The sequence below is a fragment of the Hyperolius riggenbachi genome, chromosome 1, assembly GCF_040937935.1.
Source record: "Hyperolius riggenbachi isolate aHypRig1 chromosome 1, aHypRig1.pri, whole genome shotgun sequence".
NCBI lineage: Eukaryota > Metazoa > Chordata > Amphibia > Anura > Hyperoliidae > Hyperolius > Hyperolius riggenbachi.
The window spans coordinates 457,161,455-457,173,544 of record NC_090646.1 but is presented as its reverse complement, the minus strand read 5'-3'; the positions used below and the strand labels follow the sequence as shown (position 1 = coordinate 457,173,544).

The 12,090-nt window shown below is 42.3% G+C and overlaps 1 protein-coding gene across 2 annotated transcripts in view; it reads left to right on the top strand.

Moving 5' to 3' along the window:
• Positions 1 to 9,408, top strand: part of SEZ6L (seizure related 6 homolog like) — a 575,113-nt gene extending 565,705 nt beyond the window's left edge. For both annotated transcript variants that reach the window (XM_068238978.1, XM_068238971.1), the window contains exon 18: positions 8,374 to 9,408. In XM_068238978.1, the coding sequence (XP_068095079.1) occupies positions 8,374 to 8,403 (30 nt within the window). In that variant the 3' untranslated portion in view covers positions 8,404 to 9,408. The remainder of the gene's footprint in view (positions 1 to 8,373) is intronic.
• The last annotated feature ends 2,682 nt before the right edge of the window (positions 9,409 to 12,090 follow it).

The following is a 12,090-nucleotide window of genomic DNA, read 5'->3' as shown; positions in this document are numbered from 1 at the left end:
AAATTAGCATCACTGAATGAGAGAGATCAGAGGACTGGTAGCTATGTGCATTTCAAGCTTATTCGGCGGGTAAAAAGGCCCAGAATGGGGAAATGTAAAGACTTTTTTTAACAAACAGGGTAAATGATGAAGCAATTTTTACAGACTATCTGCTATTTTGTGGATAGTTGGCAGCTCAGGTATGTGCCTGATGTGCTTTGTAAAAGATACCATAGTGGGCATGTTTGGATAACATGGTGGAGCTGAGAGGACTGGGCCTGGGCAGTATAGTCATTCCTTACATATTGTGGTAGGTGAAGCACAGCTGCAAAGTGGTGAGCCGGCAGCAATTTGCTCACCACACCTCATTGAAGTAAATCTTTGTCTGCTCTAAAAACCCTATTTGATCTACCTAACAGACTTTAATAGACACAATGTATTTATTGCTTTGTGCTCAACCAGCAAAGAGTAGAAAGTCAAAGAAGCAATAGCCACATAAAGCATTTAAAGCAAAGAGGAAAATATGAGTTTATTACGTGGGATATTGCCAATGTAGGTTGAGTCAGCACTGTCCGAGAAAGGAACAATACATCATCTCAATATGATGGCTCCTTGTCAAATAGTCTTGCAGAGTTGTAGAGTTGCAGACTGATTTACAAGTCTCACAGCACCATAAATTAACGTCACAAAACACATTGTACTGCTAACATTGTCCACCTTCTGCTGTTTGTCAGCACTGTCAAAAGGTAATCACAGTAAATCATTACCGTATTGTCATAATAATGATGCGGCACCAGAACAGACTTTTGTTAAATTACAGAGAAGGGCGAAGACAACGTGAGATCATGCAATGCTGTCAACAGTTAGTCACCATGTGCATCATCTTCCATCTTGAATCAAAGCCAAGCTGAAATGTTTAGGCCCTGATTCATGAAGATTTTGACATTCATTATCAAACCTTTTATTTTTTATAATTTTTCAGTGCTCAACAAGCAAAACAATGCAGTTATTTAAAATGTGAAATTATTTTTATCACCATACTATGAACATTTATTGCTAGGTGCTGAATGGTAATATATAAATTAAGTGGAAAAAAAAACATAAGGTCCGAATGCTATAAAGAGAAACAGTTCCACTTTAGATGTTGTAACTTCAAATAGCTGCAAACATTCTAGATAATTTTAAAACAATCATGAAACTAATTGCGTGTTTAAAAAGAAAACCAGCAAATTTAAAACATTTCTTTTTAGAGCTTGTTCTCATATATTTTCTAATAAGAGACATTTTTGCACTTAATCAATAAAATATTCCAGGCCTGGAATTTGACCAATACCAATTAAGAAGGAGAAAGTCAAGTGGAAGCGTGATATACAAATACCAAATTATGTAATCTCTGACACCCACTGCAAGGAGGCAGAAGCCTGGGCGTAAGAGGGAGGAAAAACATCAATGGGAAGGATGAAGGACTTGCCCCAATTGATGCACAGACCAACATATTGGCCAAAATCATCAATCAGTAATAGGGCTCTCTGTAGAGAGGGGCCAGGGTCAGATAGGCACAGTAGCATATAATCTGCATAAAGACTACGTTTCTCAATGCAGGGAGATTTATGAAGTCCCACTATTGAGGGGTCAGTGTTGATCACATTTGCAAAGGGTTCAAGGGCCAGGTAAAAAAGGAGAGGGGACACCCTTGCCTCGGGCCCGGGATAGCAAAAAGGAGTCAGAGATCCATCCTTTAAGTCTAATACGTGCCACCAGGTTTGTGTACAACAACCTTACAAAATCAATAAACTGGTCCCCAATATTTAATCTCCTGAGCACAGCAAACAAGTAATTCCATTTGATAGTATCGAATGCCTTTTCGGCATCAAGGGAGGCAACAACCCTTGTTCCAATCCTGATGTTCTGTCTGCATAGTTAAAAAAGTCATCTGATGTTTATTAAAGTGGACCACACAGGATTAAATCCTGACTGGTCCGGGTGAAATAAATGATTCTAATTCTGATTTTGAATTGAGGAGCAAATGACTTTATTCAACCTAAGGGTAAGAACTTTGGCTTAAACCTTGACATCAGTTAGAAGGGAGTATATATGGCGGCATTTTGGCATGTTTTAGCATAGTTTTGTTGCTATTTCCTCAGCAGTGAGAGGGGAATCCAGTGTCAGATTCTGCTGAGGAGAAAGGGTGGGCAATTCAATACCTTCAAGATAAGCCATAATGTCAGATAGGAATTTGGTGCTGTGCTTACTGTTTAATTCTAAGTAATAGGATGCAAACCATTGCAAGATCAAGAGGGGGGGGGGGGAGAGAGTAAAGAGCCATCCACACGCTCAATTTGAAGGATAACTTAGGGGGGCCTGAGATTCCCTAGAGAGTTAAGCCAGAAAGGCACCACATTGCTGTCTAGTGAAGAGGAAAGAGAAGATGCTCATACGTCCTGAGTTTGGCCTTGTAATTATCAAACACCTCAAGAATAGGGAAGAAGGCTAAGTGAGCTTGTTTAAGCTCCAACAAAGCCTCTCTCTCAACAGCTCAAAAACTTACTGTAATACACCTGATGGCACAGTCAATGTAACGCTAGACAATATCATTAAAAACTGACCAAGTCGTGGTAAAACAGGGCAGAGTCACCCTGCTGCTCCAAGAAGCAAGTAAAGGCCTTCTCTAGAGAGTCCAACTCACTATGCATTGAGAGCCAGAAAGGGTGAAGCCGCCATAGGGGCAATTTTGTGGAGAATGTCCAGTTGAAATGAACAACTAGGGGAGAATGATTCGACCGGATTGAAGGGAGAAAGGCTTGTTTTGTTATATATGGCATTGGCAATAGAGTGGAGGAAAATGACATAGTCTAGACAGAAGTGTGCCCTATGAAAGGAAGAATGGAATGAGAACGCTGGAACATCCAAATGAAATGCATGCCAGGTATCCAATACTGAGACATCACTCAAGATACTCAAGCTAAGTAGCTCAGAGGGGATTAGAAAGAGGAATTGCCTGAGGGATTCTATCTATGCACGGGTAGAAAAATGGTATTTTAATCCCCCAGAACAAATGGACCTGCGGATGCAGTGCAATAAATTCCAATCCCAATTTCACAACTGCAAATAAAATTTGGGAGGGAGGTAAAGTGCAAGAATCAATAATGGCACATTATAGAAAAGACAATGAAGAAATATAAATCAACCCTCCCCAACCTGATCAAGCAACTGAAACTGCATATTTCTAGAGATCAACAGAGAGACACCTCTAGACTGGGAGGTATACGTGGAATGAAAAAGCCAAGCAGTGCACAGTTGGCATAGTTCAAGAGTCCAGGGCCCATATGCAATACACTTTTTCTCCTGAGTTTTCTCCTAGGTGATATTTTTAAACTTGTCAATAACATGCCTTTTAACCCACCGGAGAGCAAGAAAATACTCAAAATAATGTTGATACTACTTTTTCACCTACTTTTTGGTACTTTTTAGTTGAAAAGTGGTGGGAAGTTATTTTAAATTGAAATGAAAAATTATGTCCTAGGAAAAAGCTCAGGTGAAAAAGTTAACTGTATATGTCCCCAGGTTTGTCTCCTGGAGAGCAAATATATGGTATATATTATATACCATATAATATAAATATGGTTTGTTTTCTCATAAAATCCAGTGTGAATTCTATATGGTACCAAACCACTGCAACTGGCTGGGGAAATGAAATCTAGAGCAATAGGTGTCATATAGGCCTTGCCCGCTCCAGCGAGATCCTCAGTGAGAGGCGCAGAGTGGATAGTGCATAGACACGCACACACAGTCTGAAAGTTAGGTAAGCCATGCACACCAGTGAAATTCCATTAAAGACAATGGCAGTAGGTAGCAAGTAGAAAAGATGTAACGTGCGTGAAGGGTACAACCAGTTTCTGAAAGGAAAATACCATAGTTCCAGTGCATAGGAAACAGTTACCAGCCAGCAAGTGTATATCCATCTATGGGCTGAATGTACCAAAACTCAACCAGATGTAGAAAATTGCAGAAAAGAAGGCTAATCATCATGATGGCGGGCTAATAGTTTTCGGGTGTCAATCCGTGGCAAGACATCTGCAGGGGAATTAAAAAGGGCCTTACATCAGCGATCACTCACAGGCATGCTGGAAATAACATAGCGTGTTGAAGATCTAGCTGCTTAAGTTTGCGCTTAACCTCGGTAAAGCGTGCATGTTGATTCTGTGTTTCAACAGCTAATGAGGATACATAGAAATTGTGGTATTACCCAGCTTTATTTTCCCCCTTCCTCTTAACAGCCGTAAGGCAATGTCCTGATCCTTAAAGAGGAACTCCAGTGAAAATAATGTAGTAAAAAAAGTGCTTCATTTTTTACCATAATTATGTATAAATGATTTAGTCAGTGTTTGCTCATTGTAAAATCTTTCCTCTCCCAGATTCACATTCTGACATTTATTACATGGAGACATTGTTACTGTGGGCAGGTTATTTAGCTGTTTCTAGCTGCTCTGGCTGTTAGACAGCTAATAACAGCTGTTTCCTGTCTCTGAACATTGTTACATTGTGGCTGTTTGCCAGGAGTACCGCGGTCTTCAGAGGTTCTTGTGGGAGGGATTTCAGCACAAAATCAGTCACACAGCGCCCCCTGATGGTCTGTTTGTGAAAATCATTGTCTTTCTCATGTAAAATGGGGTATCAGCTACTGATTGGGAAAAAGTTCAATTCTTGGTTGGAGTTTCTCTTTAAAGTTCAGTAACTTGTCAATAATGTGTGGCGGAGCCCCAGGAGAGTAAGGCTTGGAAAGCTTATTTGATCATTAATAATTTCGGACAAAAGGAGAGCATCATAAACTCTCAACCCTATGAGTTGGCACCCCACCAGGCATGGTGATATGTCCATAAAAATTCCCATGCCTTCCACTGTTGCTGACTTAGACACTTGGAATGGAGGGGGACTATTCTGCCCCTCCATTTCAAGGGAAAATCCCCTGTGCTGGGAAAATAGAAGGGGTTAAGTTTCACCTCTATCACTGAATGTCTGCTGTGTGCAGATCTTAACCACTTCACAACTGAGGGGTTGCTTCAGCATCCGAGCAATTTTCTCCTTTCAGCGCTCCTCACATTCATTCGCCTATAACTTTATCATTACTTATCACAATAAAATGAACTATATCTTGTTTTTTTCACCACCAATTAGGCTTTCTTTAGGTGGGACACTATGCCAAGAATTATTTTATTCTAAATGTGTTTTAATGGGAAAATAGGAAAACATTTGAAAAAAAAAACATTATTTTTCAGTTTTCCGCCATTATAGTTTTTAAATAATGCATGCTACTATAATTAAAATCCATGTAACTTATATGCCCATTTGTCCCAGTTATTACACCATTTAAGTTTTGCGTCTATCCCTAATTACAAGCCCATAATTTATAAAGTAACAGTGTTATACCCTCTTGATATAAATATTCAAAGATTTCAGTCCCTAAGGTAACTATTTAAGTTTTTTTTTCATTGTAATTTTTTTAATTTATTTTAATATTGCAAAAAAAAAATATTGGTAACAATTGGGGAGTGTGGGAGTTAATGAGTTAAAATTAATAGTGAAAATAATGTATTTGTATGTGAAAAATGTTTTTGGGTGTAGTATTACTTTTTGGCCACAAGATAGCCACATTTTTTTGCAGGCGTCCTACAAGCGTCGGAAGGACGCTTGCAGGAAGGGAGGCTGGGAAACTGAGTTTTTTCACAATGATTGCGCTGCTTCTCATAGAAGCATGCCGATCATTGCGGGGGCAGAGATCAACGAACGGGAATGGATTTTCCCATTCATTGATCTCCGGGCGAGCGGGCGGCGGCGTGCACGATCACGGGAGTGTGCGCACGTGCAAAAGGGAGCGCGGACAGCGGCGGCAGGGGCAGTAGCGGCGGGGGGGGGTGCGTATATCTACGCTCCGGGCGGGGAACTCAAGTCCAAAGGAGCGTAGATATACTGTACCCGGGCGGCGAAGTGGTTAAAGTATACATGAGGTGAATGGTGCACATAAATCTTTACTTAGGCTGCTTTCACAGTGGGAGGTTACAGGCGCACGTTAGAGCAGCCTGTAACGCAGCCCAACTCACAGTAATGAAAAATCAATGGGCTGTTCACAGTGCCCACGTTGAGTTACAGTGTAACGCTGGACGTTCAAAGAAAGTGCAGCATGTTGTGCGTTATAGGTGGTTTTAGCTGCGTTAGACTGTTTGCACATGCTCAGTAAGGGGAGAGTCGCTATTGTTCCTAGCCACATGGCTAATTAATATTCACTGCACTGTAGTGTTGTCCAGATCATGAACAATTTGGATCTTTGATCCGGATCTTTTTTGTGAGTCGAATCATCCGGATCATCACAATGAAGGATTCGGTTCACAGTGGATGTCTGGAAGAAACAGAAACTGCAGCTTCTGTGCACAAGCACAATCTTCCTGCTGCATCTCTCCCTTCCCCATTAGCACTCTCATTCTCCTGCACCTCTCACTCTGCTGCACCCCTGCTTCCTGCTTCCCTAGTAAAATGATTCAAAGATTCGGTTCAAAGAACCTGATCCTGCACCAGTGGGTAGGTTTTTATGGGGTTTCAGAGCGTTTGGCTTCCTATCACTAGTTGTTTTTCTGCATGTGAAAAACGCATTCAAGTGTGAACTAGCCCAGGGGTCCCCAACCTTTTCCGGCTCGGGGACCGCTTTCTGACCAAATTTTTCTCTGGGGACCGGGGCGGGGGGGGGGGAGGGGGGGTTGGGGGGGGTAGGTCGTCGGCGATGCGCGACCTAGTGGACAGTGTCATATGCAGTGGGTTGGGGGGGGTTGTTGCCCCAGTATAGGGAGATAGGGAGTTTAGTTGCCCCAGTATGGCTAGTATAGTTGCCCCAGTATAGCCAGTATAGTGCCCCAGTATAGCCAGTATAGTGCCCCGTGTAGCCAGTATAGTGCCCCAGTATAGCTAGTATAGTGCCCCAGTATAGCCAGTATAGTGCTCCAGTATAGCCAGTATAGTGCCCCGTGTAGCCAGTATAGTGCCCCAGTATAGCCAGTTTAGTGCCCCAGTATAGCTAGTATAGTGCCCCAGTATAGCTAGTATAGTGCCCAGTATAGTTAGTATAGTGCCCAGTATAGTTAGTATAGTGCCCAGTACAGCCAGTATGGTGCCCCAGCATAGCTAGTATAGTGCCCAGTACAGCCAGTATAGCTAGTATAGTGCCCAGTACAGCCAGTATAGTGCCCCAGTATAGCTAGTATAGTGCCCAGTACAGCGAGTATGGTGCCCAGTATAGTGCCCCAGTACAGCCAGTATAGTGTTCAGTACAGCCAGTATAGTGCCCCAGAATAGCTAGTACAGTGCCCAGTACAGCCAGTATAGTGCCCCAGTATAGCTAGTACAGTGCCCAGTACAGCCAGTATAGTGCCCCAGTATAGCTAGTATAGTGCCCAGTGCAGCCAGTATAGTGCCCCAGTATAGCTAGTATTTTGCCCCAGTATAGCGACCCAGTATGGCTAGTATAGTTCCCCAGTATGGCGCCCCAGTATAGCTAGGTGAGTGCCCAGTGTAGCGCCCTAGTATGGGTGGGTGTGTAGGTAGTGCCCCTCTCCCCAAACGGCCGCGCGCCTGTTACCTTATGAGCGGCGGCCGCTTCCTTCCTTATAGTCCCCCAGGCGCCGCTCTCCTCTTATCGGCAGCATCTTACAGCAGCGCGTATTGCGACTGCTGTGAGGAGGGAAGGAAGCGCGTCAGCGGTTCTCATGGTAACGGCGATGCATATCGCCGCTACAGGAAGCCGCTGATGCGCTTCCTTCCCTTCCTTACAGCAGTCGCAATACGCGCTGCTGTAAGATGCTGCCGATAAGAGGAGAGCGGCGCCTGGGGAACTATAAGGAAGGAAGCGGCCGCCGATCATAAGGTAACAGGAGCGGTGGCCGCGGGGGGAGGGGCAAGAGGCCAGACATGCCGCGGCCCGGTAGGAGACTGCCAACGGACCGGCAGTGGGTCGCGGCCCGGTGGTTGGGGACCCCTGAACTTGCCCATTGATAATGAATAACATTGGTTCTCAATTTTCCTATGCAGAAAACCCACAGAAGTGTGAATCCAGCCAAAATGTATAGTTTCTGTGCATGACAAAGAACTGTTGTTTTTTGTTTGTTTGTTTTAACAAAAAAAATCATTAAAGTGACCTTGGCAGATCATGGGGACACATGTACTAATGGTAGATTTTCACTGAGAAGATCCCAAAAAGTATTGGTCAAGAACACTTTCCTTTCAGGCTCTTGTCTTATTGATCAGCAAAATTTACTGGGCAAACAGTATCCCTGAAATGTTTGCATTTTACTTTTTTTGTAAAAAAAAAAAAAAAGATCCGGATAAGGATTTTTTGTGCTTTTCTTCCAGGAGACACGAGAATATGAAGTTTCAATATAGATGTGGTGGTTTCCATATGAAAGCAGGCACCAGACACCTTCATTCAAGATGTCAGTTCTGGAACGGGATAGAACTTCTCAGTGCTTAATCCAGAGACTATGTGGAATTGAAATGAAACTTTTAGCCTTTTAGTTGTCTTACGTTTTGGTTCTTTCTTGACAATTTTCATCATTGTATTTATAACATTTACATTTAACTAGATGTGTTTAAGAAAAACAGTCTGTTATGTTGCAGGGTAATTTTACAAACGTGTGATAGAACAAAGCTAATTAAGCACTTCTGGGATTCATTAAGAAAGAGAACAAAGAAACTGCAGTAGTTGGGAAGTGGTTACAATGGTTTCCTGTGGACAGTTTAAAAACTGAAATACGTTATTTGTTAATAAACTGAATTGTTAACAAATCTCAATTGTTGAAAAATCTCCAAGGCAGCTGGGCCGGTTTAATTACATGGTGCGAACAGTAATGATGTTTAGCCATCCATAGTGATCAATCAGAAAGCGGAGTGCTCCCTCTCTGGGACACATGTGCAGTGCCTGACTGTAGACTATTTTTAGCTTCTCCCCATTATATGTTCTAATCTAGTGCTAATAACAGATAAAGGGAGAGCCTAATTAGTTGCTAGAAGAGGAATGGAGATTGTTTTTTAGTCCGACATGTCATACATGAATTCTTCTAGTGCGTCATTGGATTGTACCATGTTAATAAACACAGTCCAGTGTTCTATAGAAGCTAACAGAAGACGCAGCAACTATAAGTAAAAACAAAACCTGTTGTCTATATTTCCAGTTGTTTATGCACTTTATTTTATTGCACATGAAGGAAAGATTAACTCATCTGTTTTGCAGTAACATAATTGCAGATGTTTCTATGGAGTGACATAATTGCAAATGTTTTTAAATATTGCCTTGAATTAATCCTAAAACAAATAGCTGTACATTAAACTAATGAGGATGACTTTTTTGGGGACATTTATAAGAACAATAAAGATATTACCTTAAAATAACCCACTAACAAACATTCTGGAGGTTGTATGGGCCTATTATATATGTTATATCTTTGACTTTTCTTACAAGCTAAAAGACTTGATAGGGAGAATGTATCATTTAAATCTAACTGTACACTGTTACACAGGTGGGAGTCAGCAGTTTCATTGGAGCGTTTAACAAAATGTCAGCAGAAACACTATTACTATTATTTATTTAGTATTTCTGTAGCACTGACTTCTTTTGTAGCACTTTAGAAAGTCATGTCACTTACTGTCCATCAGAGGTGCTCACAATCTAATACTTACCATAGTCATAGTCTTAAAGGGGAACTGAAGTAAGAGGTATACGGAGGCTGCCATATTTATTTCCTTTTAATCAATACCAGTTACCTGGCAGCCCTGCTGGTCTATTTCTCTGCAGTAGTATCTGAATAACACCAGAAACAAGCATGCAGCTAGTCTTGTCAGATCTGACTTTAAAGTCTGAAACACCTGATCTGCTGCATGCTTGTTCAGGGGCTATGGCTAATAGTATTAGAGGCAGAGGATCAGAAGGGCTGCCAGGCAACTGGTATTGCTTAAAAGGAAATAAACATGGCAGCCTCCATATACCTCTCTCTTCAGTTCCCCTTTAAAGAAGAACTGTAACCAAGGATTGAACTTCATCCCAATCAGTAGCTGAGACCCCTTTTCCCATGAGAAATGTTTACCAGATTATTGGGGAGGGAAGGGGGAGGGGGGGTGTCTGTATGGCTGATTTTGTGGTGAAACCCCTCCCACAGTGTAATGTCAGTACCTAGGCCCTGGCAGTTTTATGTCTGTGAGCCTTGTTGCATTGTGTGTAATAACTGCTGCTTCCAACTGCCAATAAACCAGTACCTCCCTCTCTGCATATGTAAATCTATAAAAAAAAGACAATCTTCTAGCCTATCGCATTGTTAGGGGGTGTGGTTATAGATTATGGCAGTTGGTGCTTTCTGTTTTTTTCATGTCTGCCAGTAGTAAAGATGATCACGTGCAGGCTGATTGTATATCCACCAATATAAACAAATTACATGGTAAATATCAATAATTTCTTAAATTACCTTCTATTTTTTAATTCTCACTTTGCAATGAATTGATTTATTTTTCCCCCTTTTTGCTACAGTTCCCATTTAAGTCCATAGTCTAAGACCAATTTTGGGTAAAAAAAAAAACAATTAACTTTTCTGTATGTTTTTGGACGTGGGAGAAAACAAGAGTGAAAGAAATGAATGGAAACACAGGGAAAACATACAAACTCCACGCAGATAGTGTCTTGGCCCTTCTTCAGTCCTGGGACCCCAGCACTGCAAGGCAAGAGTGTTATCCACTACACCTCATCAAACAATTAGCTTGTTATGTAAACTAAGATATTGTTGCCAAATCCAGTAACATGTGGATTCATATTACGAATCGATGTAAAAAGAATTCAGTATCGGCCACATTCCTGCCTTAGGCTGAATAATATATAGCACTAGATCACTAAATCAAGGCAGGGAAATGCCTCTTTTACCACCTCTGTTATTCAGCACTCATAAGGCAAATTTAGAAATAAGAAAAGTTGCATGCACAGCTTAAATCTGAGCTTCAGTACTCTGATCCTGTTCTGTGTGTGTGTTTGCTTTAGAGTAGAATTCCAAGTAAGAATGAACAGCTCCCTTCTGAAACTATGACACTTATCCTTCACAAGCAAATAGCTACCATATGAGTTTGTAAGCAAGTGGTGTAGAAACAGCAGTCCCATGATTACTTTCCTCTGCTTCCTGATGAGGGTGACATCATACTACCATGTGCCCCTTAGTGCACGCAGCCCGGCAGTCAACAACCCTGTAGCCCTGGGGGGGGGAGGGGGGTAACACCATCCCTTGTTCCCCGCCCTCAGTGCATGCAGCCCTGCGGTCAACAAGCCTGCAGCCCTTGGAGAGGTAACGTCATCCCGTGTCATACTAAGTGCATGCAGCCCTGCGGTCAAAAAGCCTGCAGCCTTGGGAGGGGTAAAATCTTACCTGTGCCCCTCACTTCACGCAGCCCTGCAGTCAACAAGCCTGCAACCCTGGGAGGGGTGACATAGGTCACAAATTGTGGCTAACTGCAGAGTACCACGCCCAGGGCATATTTAAAATGATTTAAATATGCCGCTAAAGTCTGGCCTCCTCCTCCTTTACAGTAATGCCAATCCTCGCCAATCATAGCAACCTGCAGAGTACCCCGCCGGGGCATATTTAAAATGATTTAAATATGCCGCCTAATATGGCCTTCTCCTTCCCTACAGCCATGCCAATCCTTGCCAATTGTGGCAACCTGCAGAGTACCACAACGGTGCATATTTTAAATGATTTATATATGCCACCTAAGCATGGCCTCCTCCTCCCCTACAGCCATGCCAATCCTTGCCAATCGTGGCAACCTGCAGAGTACCACGCCCGGGGCATATTTAAAATGATTTAAATATGCTGTCTAATATGGCCTCCTCCTCCCCTACAGCCATGCCAATCCTCGCCAATCGTGGCAACCTGCAGAGTACCAAGCCGGGGCATATTTAAAAAGATTTAAATATGCTGCCTAATATGGCCTCCTCCTCCCCTACAGCCATGCCAATCCTCGCCAATCGTGGCAACCTGCAGAGTACCTCACCAATTTATTTATTTATTGTATTTATAAAGCGCCAACATATTATGC